Here is a 15,251-nt window from a genome sequence, read left to right as displayed (position 1 = left end):
AATCCTTGTTACTCTGCATGGAAGGTATACTTTGCCTTGGGCCTTCTAGTTCCCCATACTCCCTTTGGACTGAGTAAGAGGGATAATTTACGTAATGGTTATCTAATTCTTCAGATAAGGGGGGGAAACTTACTGATAAATGCACTTCAAATCTGAATCATATAAACCTGACAAACAGCTAGGGTGAAGTGATATAGTAGAAGAGCACTAGACAAGGGGTCTAGAAAACTATGTTCACAGTCTAACCCTCTTTCTATGGGTTGTGAGCTTCATGAACTTAAGATTTGAGTCTTAGTATTTCAGTTCTCTCAGCCGTCAAATGGGAATGAGACTACCCGACTGGTTATTTAGGGGAGAGCAAGAAGAGATAAGGAATGTCAGGCAGTGCCTGCAATTTGCTAGGAAGTTAATAAATTTAAAATTAATCTTAATACAAGGAGTCACCAAATAGCGTGCTCGGATTCAGTTCCATGATAAAAAATAAAACAAATCCAAAGTCATCTATCGCCAATAACATCTTGACCAATTGCCGTCCTCGGTTTTGAATACGTGATTGCTTCAGTACATTTATCAATTTGTATTTTTCTCTTCTCTAAGCATAAAAGCATATTTCTTCATTGTAGAGAGTTTTGATGATAAAAATACATAGGAGGAAGCAGAAAAAAAACCAAACAAACCTCACTTATTTTTTTACCACCTGGAAATATATCATGTTAAAATTCTGAAATATTTCTTCCTTCTGGTATTTTGTCTTTCTGTACATATATAGTAAGCTGCATCTCTAGAAAGATAAACCCAGATATATTTTTTAAATTGATATGATGTCAAATATAGATTCGATTTATGTTTTGTCTAGTAATATCCATAAAGATTACTTTTAAATGCCTATGTTAACAATATATAATACGGAATTGTCACTTTCTTCTTTTCTCCATCAAAATTATGCTGTTATTAAAAAGTTTTGTTCTTTATGGAAATGTTTATTATTTTCTACTTGTTGCTTATTTCCATTCTCCACTTAAAGAATATGTTCAGAGACTATCAACAACATTTAAGCAGGCAGCAATGGGGGGAGAAAACATTTATCTATAATGCTAGCCTAAGTGTAACAATGAATTCTTTCATCTTGATTCTAAGCTCTAAGTCTGCTCTGAGGTCTTTGAAGTACCCACTTGGGCTATAGCCACTCAGAAACTCAACAAAATAAATGGTTTGAAGCAAACAAAAATATAAACCCTAAATCTTTCCCAGCTTTGCATAATCATCATATTCACTTACTTTTGACTATATTTGCCTTTAGAGAGGTTAGGTTAACCAAACTGTCTCCCTGATTTTCATTTTTATGTTTGATCCTCTGACAGTGACTTCTGAGCACAGGGCCATTTTCCCAAATATTTAAATATTTGGCAAAGATTTAACAATTCTCAGTTTTATTACTGAGAATCACTTTTAAATAATTTAATGATCATTGTAATAACATGGATCTCTTTACTATTCTTCAAAATTATTTTAAAATAATATTTGTTTACACATTGGAATAGCCAAATAATTGAATTAAGTTTCTTGATTTTCTTTTTAATCTTTTAATCTTTACTGTGTCTAAACTCTCTGCCTTATGGTAAAAATACCCAGATTATACAATCTCTGATCCCATTTTGGGGAAGCCATTGAAGATTCCTCCAAAGTGTCATTTGTCACATGGAGAGAGGATTACTCCAGAACCCTTAATTTTTTTATTGAAAATAAATACTGAGTACACGCTATGTCTTAGACATTGAGAGTGTAGCAGTGAAGTCGAGACAAAGTCCCAGTTCACAAGGTGCTTATGCTTCAAAGGGAAGAACAGAATAATGTATAAATTAGTAATTTGCTAGATGATTTTATTAACTCTTAGATATTTATTATTTTGTAAGAGGTACATTCTCTTTTTTCATCTTGTTAACATATAAATGAACATCTTAATCTCTAAATAGCATAGCATTTAGTAGGATTTTTGTTGTCGGTAATGGTTTTTGTTTTGTTTTGTGTTTTGATTTTTGATGATTTAGTATACTCAGTCTGAACATTGCTAAATAGGGATTAAAGTGAGATTTTTGGAGTTGTTCACAAAATTGGCCAAATTTAAATCAGTAATTTCAATGTGATGTATCTGATACATTTTGAAATATATTTTATACACTCATCTGAGCAACATATTATAATAAAATGTGAATGCTAAATATCATGGATTAGCATTTTCTGACCATTGGAACCAAGTTAATTTAATAATAGCAATATATTTATATTCCTGTCATTGAAGTCATTATTTCCATTTTTTACATTCAGAAGTTTATATTTTGTTTTTTTTATCCCGGTGGGACATTTCTTTTTATATCTGAAATATGTCTTCAAATGTATTTATTCCCTTTTCAGGAATTTGCTGCACTGACAAAAGAACTCAATGCTTGTAGGGAACAACTTCTAGAAAAGGAAGAAGAAATTTCTGAACTGAAAGCTGAAAGAAACAACACAAGAGTAAGTATAAACTGCCTCTGCTTGGAATTAATTCCATATACAATGCAGTGCCTTATCTCTTGTATACTCATACAAATAAAATATTTTAAAGCTTGAGGAAGACTTTAAGCAGATACTAACTCATAGTGTGTTATTTAAAGTAAAGGAGAATATTCTATAAAACTCAAAACAGGAAGTCCGGAAACCTAAATTACAGTCTCAGCTACTAAATCACTATGTTGCTTTAGAAAATGTTTTTATTCCTCTTTCCTTTGCTTTATTTGAGTTTAAAAAGAAGGGCTGGATTTCAATAGTGAGTTTCAAACTTCTAAACTGTTGTATTGGAGTAAGGGACCAATACCTCAGAGGCTGGAAGTGGGCAGAAGAGGTGAGGCTTAAGAGGGTGTAAGTTTCAATTGTGGGGTGATGTGAGGGAGTGGCTGGGCATTGGTCCTCACTTCACTCCAACAAAGTATTTATTAAAAAAAGAAAAAAAAAAGAGAATGTATAAAACCACTGGAGCAGAACTCTCCTAATTAAGAGAGGCATACCTTTCCTATTTCAGAAGATAATTGAGATTTCCAGTTCTGATGTTCTGATTTCATGATACTGATGGGCTTTATTGTATTGTGTTCTTGGAAACTCATATATTCTTTCAGTCTTATGCCCTGTGACATTAAAGTCCAGAATTTGATCAAAGATGCTGTATTTTCTTATTCAGAAGGAAAAGTCACTAAATTTCATAAAATATATAAATCACCAGATTACCTATAAATTTCTCTACTAAAAACACTTCTGTGTGGATATATAACTCAATTTCAAGATGAAGTAGGTGAAAAATATTTTCAGGGTTACAACTCTATCAGATTAATACTGTAAAATGAGAAAGTGAGGTATAGTTAATAGTGTATTCATTTTATGCTTGGACTTAGAAAGTAACATAAAAATAATACCTCCACAAACAGTGAACTTGTGCCTTTAATGAGAAGTATGCATTGTATGAATAATGGCTATATGATCAAACTCAATTTATCTCCTTATTCTTAGGGGTCTTATTTTACGGTAAAGAGAATTCACACAGCATACACACAAGGAATTGGTTTTCTATTTTTTATTATTATTTTTTAATGTTTATTTATTTTTGAGACAGAGAGCACAAGCAGAGGAGGAGCAGAGAAAGAGGGAGATACAGAATCTGAAGTAGGCTCCAGGCTCTGAGCTGTCAGCACAGATCCTGATGCAGGCTCCAACTCAAAAGCCGTTAGATCATGACCTGAATGGAACTCAGACAACTTAACCGACTGAGCCACCGAGGCCCCCCAAGGAATTGATTTTCATTGAGACTTTGATGAGCCAGTTACATGGGCTGCCTCAAAGAGAACACAACAAAGACAGTTTAGATCATGTTATCGGGTGTCAGATGAATTTTTTCTATTTTTTTCACCCTTGATTTTTAAGTTATAATTTTTTATGCAAATTTAAAATTTATTTCTGCCATGAGATTTATTCTGCCCTGGTTCACTATTTTCCATTTTAATGCTTTAGGCTACATTCCCTGCTGTAGTGCAGTACAGCCAAATGTAAAAGTAGGATCCGGAAACTGAACATGGAGGGAAATGCAAACTTCTTGGTAGACTTTCAACTAATTCTCATATTAAAAATACACCAGAAACTCTTCTTTTAGCTATGTATTTCTTCTTTATACAGTTTTTTTTCCCTACAGTCCTTTACTCCTTCTTAATGCCTATGAGGGACACATTATAATTACCCCCACTTTACAGAGGAGGCAACTGCTCAGAAAAAGGCATATAACTTGCCAGAACTTACACAGTGAATAGATAGAAGAGAAGGCATTTGAAAGCTAAGGCAGTCTAACTTCAGAGCCTGTGCCTTTAGCCATGAGACCATTGGCATAATTACTCAAGTTACGTCTATGGAAAAAAAAAAAAACAACAACTAAGATTTACAACAGCTTAGAGAAGACATTGCCTAAGAATAAACCATTGCAATATGGAGTGAGTACCTCATTCCTTCCTGATTGTGACTAATTTCAGACAACTAGGAAGCAGCATCCATACAATATTCATCATATTACACTCCACGAGGTCCAGGAGTACCTGCAGCTGTTACACCTGCAAAGGAACCTTGGAGGATATAGGAAGTAAGGCAAGCTGTACTTGAAATACCTCTTCAGGGGTCAAAGTGAGAAAGATAGAAATATTAAATTCCAGTAGGGTAACAGAAGCCATTGATTTTAAACATGACTTTGAACATGAATGATATTTACTTTGAAACCATGAATAGAGGAGATACTTTTTCCACATTCCTTAAAGCAGTCGTGTGGAGGACTTTTGTTGTTGATTAAACCAAGGAAAAAAGATTTATGGAACCTTCTTTGTGCAAAGTATCAATTACATATCAACTTCCTAAGTTACATAATCACCTATCACCCTCCCCCCAAAAATATCCAGGGCTAAAAATCAAACATATCTTCTTCCTTCCCCCATAATGCCCTCTCAATGTTGTAAAATGTAATACTTTTTATAAATTTATGTAATAATTTCTCCTTCTACATGTCTACATGTTCTGTTTTTTGTTGTTGTTGGGGTTTTTTGTTTTGTTTTGTTTTTCCCTGCTGTAAACACCACTATTTAGTCATAGAGAAAGAGCTACAGAATTTGCTCTTGGTTTATATTGTGAGGCGGTTTAAAGTAGAAGTGAGTGTCTCCATTTCCAGCATTCTGATACCATTCTCTTTCCATGTTGGCGAGTTAACATATGCTCATGAATTGAGATAAATAACACCAACAAAAAAAGTCCGCAAAGAGAACTCATAAGAGGATAGAGTATTTGTGTTAATTTTGAGTATCATCAAAACAATAAATGAGACAGGGCTCTACTATATAATATTTGAATGAATTAAGAATATATGTGTCAGAGGGAATTCAATAAATGATTTATTGGATATAGCAATTAATAATAATGATCATATTATACTAGCTAACATTAATTACATGTGAACTGTTTTCTAAATGTTTGTATGTTTAACTCACTTTATCCTTACAGAAATCTCATTATTCCCATTTAATTGATTATAAAACTAACATATAAATAATTTGCCCCAGGCCACCCAGCTTATAAGTGACACATTTAGGGTACCTACTTCTCAGCTTAACCACAGGATATATATTTAAGAGACCATATTCCTAATGTCACTTGCAAATCATACATGATACAAGGGTTGTGTTTAGGAAAAAAGGAGAGTTTGTACATTTTTCTATAGTTCAGTTCTAATGTTCAGTAATTTATTCTGTATCAATTGTGTGCAAATTGATAAATACGAGGTATTTATTCTGATGTCAGAGCTGAAAGTTGTGGCCATTTATCATTTTGTCACTATAGTAACACCTGGTCCCCAGCTCAAAAATATGAATGAATGAAAGAAATCAAAGTAATCAGTAAATTCAGTTGCCTCAAGTAATTAAATTTAGGACATCCAAATAAAAGTCATCCTAATATTATTAATTACCATGCAAAAGTAGAAATTTCAAAAATTGTAGAGAATATTTATAAAAACATTCAAAAACCTTTACTGTTTAATATTATCACACTGTAAGTGTAGAAAAATGATTAGGCAAAATTTGTTATTTTTTCTTTTTTTTTAATATTTATTTATTTATTTATTTTTATTTTAGAAAAAGCAAGAAAGCAGGGGAGAGGGACTGAGGGGGAGAGGGAGAGAGACTCTTAAGCAGGCTCTCTACTCAGATCAGAGTAGGATGTGGGGCTCAATCGCATGACCCTGGGACCATGACTGGAGCTGAAATCAAAAGTCCAATGGACACTCATCTGACTGAGCCACCCAGGCACCCCCAAAATTTGTTGTTTCTAAAACTTTTCTGACCATACTTAGGCAAATTATATTTATAGAAAATAATTTACTCCTGCCATTATTTCAACATAACTCAGATCGACTACTAAACCTTATCATGTTTTAGTAGAATTAATTAGTAAAAAGCTAAAAGAAAACCAGAAATAATAAACCAGTTATTGTTTCTTAATAACAGAGTGGAGAATTTTTATTGTTTTGGAACCATTTTAACTGTTTTTGTGGCTGAAGATTTCAAAGAATGTTTTATGTTATTGGCAGTGTTTTAGAAAGTAGCTATTGCATGACTTTGTAAAAGAAATTATGAGGCATTCTTAATGTCAATTATAAATAGTAAAGCTATAATTTTATCTTATAGGTCACCAACTAAAAGACTTAATTATCTTCAATTCAAATTAAAGACCTAATTTGAAACATTCCTTAAAATGCCGTTACTTTTGTTTTGAGCCAAGAAATTATACAAATAAACGCTTAATTACAATGAGACCCCTTCCATTACTAAAGAGAAGCTTCCCATTTTTGACAAACTTCTGTCTACACTAGTTAATAAAATCCCTTCAAACATACTTCCTCAATGAGTAGAAAGTACAGGCCAATTGAAAGGAAGACCCTAGCAGTTGAAGGCAGGTGAAGACACATGTGCGTGCATATGTGCTTGTATCTGAAAGTGCTCTGATAGGATATGATAAGCAGAAGAGGACACATAACTAACATATAAAATAACTAAGGACATAACTAATAGCACAACTTTTGCAACATGAGACCTAAGCATTTACATAGAACTGTAGGGGATGGTAAACAGTATTTGAGGGTAGAGGATGTTAAGTACACGGAGCACAAAAGCAACTAGTTTGAAGTTTCTCATTCTCAGATGTTAGTGATGTATTATGTGGCCTTATTACAGCAGCCAAATTTAGTATACAGTCCAGAATGTATTTCTACTTGAATGTCATTTGTGATTGAAAATAATTTCACACTCAGGGTACCTGGGTGGCTCAGTTGGTTAATCATCCGACTTCAGCTCAGGTCATGATCTCACATTCATGAGTTCGAGCCCTGTGCCAGGCTCTGTGCTGACAGCTTGGAGCCTGGAGCCTGCTTCAGATTCTGTGTCTCCCTCTCTCTCTGACCCTCCCCTGCTCATGTTCTGTGGCTCTCTCTCTCAAAAATAAATAAACATTAAAAAATTTTTTTAAAAAGAAAAGAATTTATTTCACATAGGTTAGGTGGAATTTAAATGTAATAATAAGTTGTATAATTTTAGAAATTTAGTTCAAAAATTTCCAATGATGCAATATGTACATATGCATATATTATATGTTTGTGTATATGTGTGTATATATATAAACCATGGTCATTAAAAATTTTTTTTTAACATTTATTCATCTTTGAGAGACAGAGAGAGACAGAGCGCAAGTGGGGGTAGGTCAGAGACAGAGGGTGACACAGAATCTGAAGCAGGCTCCAGGCTCTGAGCTGTTAGCACAGAGCCCAACGTGGGGCTTGAACCTACAAACTGTGAGATCATGACCTGAGCTGAAGTCAGATGCTTAACTGAGAGCTACCCAGGCGCCCCTAGTCTGTGGTCATTTGAAATGAATTACACTGTAGAACTAGTGGCCATTTATGTAGTCCCTGCAGTCTTTTGAGTACACCAGGGAGAGTGCCTTCAGCAAGATTTATTAAATATTAGAAAAAGAGTAGTTCTTAGCAGAATGCCTGGGTGGCTCAGTTGGCTGAGAGTCCAAATCTTGATTCAGGCTCAGGTCATGATCCCAGGGTCATGGGGATTGAGCCCCCTGTTTTGGGCTCCATGCTAAGCGTGGCTTCTCTCTCCCTTGGCCCCTCTCCCCTGTTCATGTGCCCTCTCTCTCTCTCTCTCAAAATAAATAAATAAATAAAAGTGTAGCTCCTAGCAAAGGTGTGTAATTAGTAGATTATTAGTGGTATCTTATTGAATTCCTCTTTGTTTTTCATTTATTTAAATTTGTAAGCTTCAAAGCTATAGGTATATGCTAGATTTGAACATTTTTGGCCACATTCTCTAGGCTAGATAAGTTACATTTATCTTACTTCAATTCAACAAGTGAGTATTAAGCACATATTCTATAGAATATTTTCCTAAGTATTGAGGAGTATTCAGGAGCCCTTAGTATTCAGTAACTATTGAGGAATATTCAGTATTCTTAAGCCCTTAAGAAGTCTGTTTTAAAGAACACATTATTTTGTGTTATTATTAGATAGATGAAAGTTCCTAATTGCATAAAGCAGTACAGCTTAACTGTATTAATCAAGAAGACAGTAATTAAGGAATATGAGAAATCTCTAAACATAGCTTCTGTGCACAATGTCTAGGACCATATTTCTTAGCCTTGTGGGTTTTCCTTACATTCCCAGACCCGGAAACGTGCAGCCTCTGCTACCACCTGTGCCAACAAAATGGACCCCCATGCTAGCAAGTTTCTTCATCTGTCTCCCTTCAGAATCTGCCCTATGTGGGTGACTCTGGTTGGCTGACTCTTAAGTCACATGTCTGCCACCTAGTGGTTAAACATGCCTGAGAAATGTTTTGAATCCAGTATTGGGAGGATGACATTCAGAATGCAGAGAACTATCAAAGATGGAGGATATGTTCAAAAAATTGGGGGCAACCACAAATACGTCTCCACTACAACTTTTGTTGTACTCTTCCATATTAAAATTCTAAACAGCAGCGATACTGACATGTATCTATCCAGCAATATAACTATACTTGAACATAAACAAAATCACCTTTTCTCAAAAAAGAAAGTCCATGAATGTAGCTACATAACCAGGGTTCGTCCATATGTATACTCTTGCTCTTATTAAATCTCAATCATATCTTAATATTCTATAACCTATTGACTACTTTAAGTGTTAATCAGAATCAAGTATCCAATATAAAATAAAGAGGGAGAATAATATACATTATGTATATATAATATAACAAAAAAAATCCCCCCTTCTCCAGCTGGTCAAAAAGTCCTAATGGCAGTTATAAATTCCAATTCTAAACCTCAATTCTTGGACTTCTGTAGATGAACTGATATATATTCATCACCAGCTCTAAGTACATAATTTCAGGATGATAGCCTCCCAGCCTAGCACTGTGTTATCTCCAAGATTGAATTAAGACAGACTCTTCTTTGGATCCTTTAACCGTTCTATAGAATCACCTGCTTCTGAATGATGTGATAGTGTAGTGAAACCAGGCTGGAGGCATCAGTCAGTTGCATTACCCCCTTTACTTTAAAATGTGTTTTTTTTTTTGGTCAGAAGTAATGTTGTGTATGATAACAAGACTGTAAGCAAAAATCTTGATAAAATGGTATTGCCAGCAGAAGCATAGCCATTAGAGAAGGCAAATCCATATCCAGAAAAAAAAAAACATTTATTACATTAAGAAAAGGTAGACACCCCCTCCTTGATGGAAGGGATCTGATGTGATCTGCTTGCATCAAGGTGACTAGCCTGGCCTCTAGGTGGACTGTTATCATGTCAGGGGTTCAAGATTGATGGTTGCAGCTGGTCACTTGGCCATTCAGCTGTGGTGGTAACCCTATCAACCTTAATGATGAGAAGCCCATTTTGCCAGGTCAATGAATAACTTCTATCCCTGAAACCATGGTCACTTTTCTATACCCATTGAACAAATATTGTGGTGGCCAGAGAAATAGGCTGATATCCACAAGGTGATTAATTTTTGTCTAGCATATTGTTGAACTAACTAGTCCTAGTTCAGAGGTAATATCCAAGAAATTTGGTATTTTCTTTTCCTCAGTACTGTTACCATGCTAAATAGTTGAGGGTTCTTTTAGAGAAGATCTTTTGATTAGCTATTGCTTCATAACAGACCACACTAAAATTTAACCTCAGAAACAACATTGTACTTTACTCACCAATTCAATGGGTCAGGGATTCAGAAAGGGCACAGTAATGATGGCCCTTCTCCGCTCTGTAATGTTTGGGCTCGCAACCCGATGACTTGATGGCTAGTGACAATGATATGCTGGTAAATGATTTATTTTACCAGAAAAAATTTAAAAAGCACTAACCTATAGTATTTGGAATTCCCATGGTTTTAATACTCCCATGGTGGCTGACTTCAGGCTACCAACATGATATCACTGAAAGCTGAGAAGTGAAATGATGCACAATAGGGAACCAACCTGTGCTATTTCTACCTTCAGATGCAATAGACGTAAACACCCCAAAGAGTGTAGATAATGGTAAAATACTTAGGAATTTTATTAAAAACTTGGAATTTAGTAAAATAATTAGGAGTTAATACATTTTGAGTGTTTATTATCTTTTCAAGTATTGTTTATTTAATTATAAGCTTACATAATTTAAGCTTCAACAATAACTGTGTTTAACCACCGGCTCACAGAATTCCTGAAAATTAACAATCCCCTCTAACAAGCTGGTATGGGCCAGTGTCAGCACACCATTTGAGGCAGATAACTCGAGTATCTGGACTCTGCAAAGTCTGCTTGGGAGCAACCTATTTCTCATAGGTTCCAGGGCTCTGTGTGAACTTAACGCTGCTTATTTCTCCAACATCATCTGATGTTAGCCTTTCCCTGACAAACTTTCAAGAGAGTAGAATACCATGAATATAATCAAAGATTGAGAAATAAAAGGAAAGCTCTTTGAAAACATTGTGTCATTTCACACGGAAGAACTATTAATATTATTTTGACCCTTAAATATGATCCCTACCTATTGATCTATACATTTAGGGTCTCAGTTATTTGTGTTCTTCTGTGCCAATGCATGGCAAAGTTTTCTGACACTTCGAACCATAACTACTGATGGTGAATGTAGAGAAATTAATTTATTAAGAACTAAGAAATGTGACACTAATATGTGACACCGAATCGAACAATGACATTGTGAAAACCAAACATTTTTACTACTTTAGGAAATGTAAGCTTTAGGAAAACTCCTGGAAAAAATATGTTTTCTTTATTTCTTTCCATCCCAGTATCTTATATCTGCTTTTTCCTTTTTTGTTTGAGTAACTTCTGCTTTATTTTACATAGGCATTTGTTAGCCTATCCTTTTCACTACCCTTCTGAAAATCTCTCCCACAAAACTTCCTGCTCATATATTATTCTTCCCTGACCAAAATATTAATAACTGAGAAGTTAACCCAGCATTTTTTTTTTCAGGTATCTTTGTTTTTAGCAGCAGAACTGCCTTATTAAACTAAACAAAGGTGAAGCCCCAATTCACAAAACATTTTTATTTTTTTAAGTTTATTTATTTATCCTGAGAGAGACTGAGATAGCATGACTGGGAGAGGGGCAGAGAGAGAGGGAGACAGAGAATCCCAAGCAGGCTCTGCATCGTCAGCACAGAGCCCAGTGAGGCTTTCGAACTCACAAAACTGTGAGATCATGTCCTGAGCCAAAACCAAGAGTCGAATGCTTAACCGACTGAGCCACCCAGTCGCCCCACACAAAACATTTGAAAGTAAAATTTCTTTAGGTCTGGAACAGACTGAGACACTGTTCACTGGACTTTCATGGCCCCAGAGGCTACTCTGGGTGAGTGTAGGTTCCCAAGTAGACCGTTATTTAAAAACCTCTTTTCCCCAAATGACTATTGCAAAACCTCAGTTCCTATATTCCACTTGGTTGCATCTACTTTTTTATTATGTAACCTAAGAATTAATTGTAAATAAAATTATTAGTGATTTTCACTGTGATTTTTATAGCAACATGTGATTATAACTATTACTATAATCACTATACAAATGTGATTATCACTATAATCACATTCAGAGCAACATAATTATGCTCATTTCTTTCAATTCAACAATTTTAAATGACCAAATGTGTATGAAGTTAGTTGTGACTTTTAATACTCTTCTAACAAAATCATCATGCATTGTGCAATGTTCTTCAATAATTACTCTATTTGATCACATCTGTTTTGTGTTCTATTTCTACTGAGCTCATGCTGAAATTATTAAATTTTCTAAAAGGATGAATAAGAATTTACATTACATTTTTTAAATGAGTAATTCCATTATATGATAGAGATGCAGTTTTATGGACCTTTAATGCCTTTTATGGACCCTGGCTTAGATTCAGGTGTGTGCTTCTTTGCTGCTACCTGTGGTAAACTCTGAGGTTATCATGAGATGCTAGGTAAAGCTGCAATCTTTTCAGCTAGAAGTCAGTCATAAGTATTAGTAACTTGTGTTCATAAGATAATTGCATTTAGGGTAATTACATTTTCTGTTACGCCCAATAGCTGTTACTGGAGCACTTGGAATGCCTGGTGTCACGACATGAAAGGTCACTAAGAATGACGGTGGTAAAACGGCAAGCCCAGTCCCCCTCGGGAGTGTCCAGTGAAGTCGAGGTTCTCAAGGCACTGAAATCTTTGTTTGAGCACCACAAGGCCTTGGATGAAAAGGTAGAGTATTTAGAAAGGTTGATTACAGTTTTATGTGTCGATTATACCTCAGTGAAGCTGAAATTTAAAAAAATAAAATAAACTTCAGCTACCAATTTTAAAGAGTATTGACAGAAGATTTCAAGCTTCACTGTGCTTTCGTCATGAGCATCAGGTTCCTTGTCTTCATCCATGACTCAGCTGACTCCTGACGTAAATGAGTACAGAGAAACACGTTTGATTTATAGGAAAATCATTTTTATAACTGCAGCTGGATTATTGTGTGTATATTGGTGATGCTCATAACCCTGTTTTTTTTAATACCACCGAATCTATGGCTTATCAAGTTACACTTTTATTGTGGTGCATTATGGTCCTAGTCCAGATGGCCATTTGAAATTTAATATTGTCATTCAGTCTCCCTCTCTCTCCTTCTCTTTCTCTCCTCCCAGCACCTCTCTGAAATGCATGTCTATAGATCCCAACACAGAAGACCATTAACTGGAAATTCAACATATCTTGAAGTATAAATTGGATGTATACTCTAACCTTTGGAGGTTTATATTAGAAGCATACATTTTATTTGATCTCTGATACCTTCTGAGTATATATTCTGAGTATATATTTTGAGGAATCTCTGAATATAACAGCATAAGGTATCAGTGGAGAAAACCTGCTTTAGGTCTTTTTTAAAAAGTGGCAGTAAGCTTCTTTTAGCTGTTACTCAAAAAACTTCGACTGACATAAATAAGCCAATATGATGATAATATCCTTGGGAGATTAATAAGGCTTATGACATGATTTTAATTTTGTGAAATGTTACAGAATTAACTTTTTAAAATTAATAAAGCTTTAGGATTTTGTAGAGTGGGAATTGGGGCACTTCAATTAGAAAGTACCTGATAAGTTCTGAGTATTAAAATCCAAATGAGAGATTATTACCCGGTTATATCTAGGTTTTAAGCATGCAGACACTTGTGCTCTAGTTAAAATTTATGTACATATATACTTTTATCACTGGTCTTTCAGATGGTCTTAGACCAGGGTATTATGTGAAGTATGTGCATAACGATAATTCTACCTTCTAGATTGTTAAGAAGAAATTGTAGCTTATTTTTCATTTTAGCCATGAGAGGAAAGTAGTTTATGAATAATTTTGAGTAAGATAGAAATTGATATTATATAAAGATCCTTGATAAATATAATATCACTACTATCAAGTATCAAATACTTAATATGTTTGATGTCTAAGTTCATATTCCCTTTATTATTAAAAAAATACATTGTTAAGAATTTGCAAGACTTCATACTTATGGAATGTCTATTATAAGTCAGACAGATATTTGACAAACAAAAATAGATAAGACATTGTCCTTACGACTGAGGAGTTCAAAGTTATTGCTAGAGATTCACGTGTCAATAACGGGTAATGTTAAGAAACAGTATGTACAGTGCAATAGGGAGCCACAGGAAAAGTGACTAATTCCACTTGAGAAAGTGATTTTAAAAAGTTCAAGAATGTCTTCACAGAGGGTATGACATTTGGACTTGAATATTAGAGAATGTGTAGGAGTTTTTTAAGCAGAGTAATGAAGATACTCTGAGCAACAGGATCAATATGTAAAATAACCCAGATGTATAAGAAGAGCACGGCCTATCCAGAGAAAATGTAATAGTTTTGAATGCCTTGAATGAAAGTGCTTGAGAATGTGTGATCTTAGAAGTTCCCTATATGCACTCCCACATCACTTGAGCGGTATCTTATGAAAGAATGCATGCAAGGCAGTAAACAGTATTCAGGACAAATAACCTGATGGGTGTGAGTACATTTAAGAAGAAAATAGTTGTTGCACAACTTAGACCAGACAAATAATCTACTATGTAGACATTCAGTGAGTTTAGCATAACTAAATGAAGCATTTTATACTATGGCGCTAGGAGCTGTAATAGTATGTACTAACTCACTAGAAGTTCCAGGGACATTGGTTAGTTCATAGGCAACTGAACTGATTATCAGCTAAGTATTGTTGAACAGTCTAAAGGAAAAGTGTTATGAGCTTGGATGCTGGAGTTGGACAGATATGGACAAGTGACTTCTCTAAACATCTGTTTTCCTCTTTTGAATGGAGAGCTAATAGTACTTAGCTCATAGAATTGCCATGAGGATTAAATGTGATCTGATGTGCAAAAAACTCTTATATGGTACTTAGCATATGGCAAGTGCTCATTGAATGTTAATGAGTATCACTGTTAATGTGAATAAATTTCAGCACTTGATAAAACTTTCAAACTAAGTAAAGATGTTGGTGTTACTGTTGATCCACATGCTTGTTTTAAGTAGCATTTTATTTAGTTATTGAAGGATTAATATGTGCTTTCATGGACAGTTCCCCTAAGAATAGCTCACAGCTACTCAAGAGGCTAGGAAGGGTGGGGAAAC

The 15,251-nt window shown here is 34.7% G+C and overlaps 1 protein-coding gene across 15 annotated transcripts in view; it reads left to right on the top strand.

The window, feature by feature from the left end:
• The window catches only part of PPFIA2 (PTPRF interacting protein alpha 2), a 472,924-nt gene that overhangs the window by 271,156 nt on the left and 186,517 nt on the right, over positions 1–15,251 (top strand). For all 15 annotated transcript variants that reach the window (XM_053226534.1, XM_053226540.1, XM_027071168.2 and 12 more), the window contains 2 exons: positions 2,413–2,514; positions 12,668–12,832. In XM_053226534.1, coding sequence (XP_053082509.1) covers positions 2,413–2,514; positions 12,668–12,832 — 267 coding nt within the window. The remainder of the gene's footprint in view (positions 1–2,412; positions 2,515–12,667; positions 12,833–15,251) is intronic.

Source organism: Acinonyx jubatus, chromosome B4 (assembly GCF_027475565.1).
Source record: "Acinonyx jubatus isolate Ajub_Pintada_27869175 chromosome B4, VMU_Ajub_asm_v1.0, whole genome shotgun sequence".
Classification (NCBI taxonomy): Eukaryota; Metazoa; Chordata; class Mammalia; order Carnivora; family Felidae; genus Acinonyx; species Acinonyx jubatus.
The sequence above is the reverse complement of the archived record's forward strand: the minus strand, read 5'-3'. Positions and strand labels throughout refer to the sequence as shown.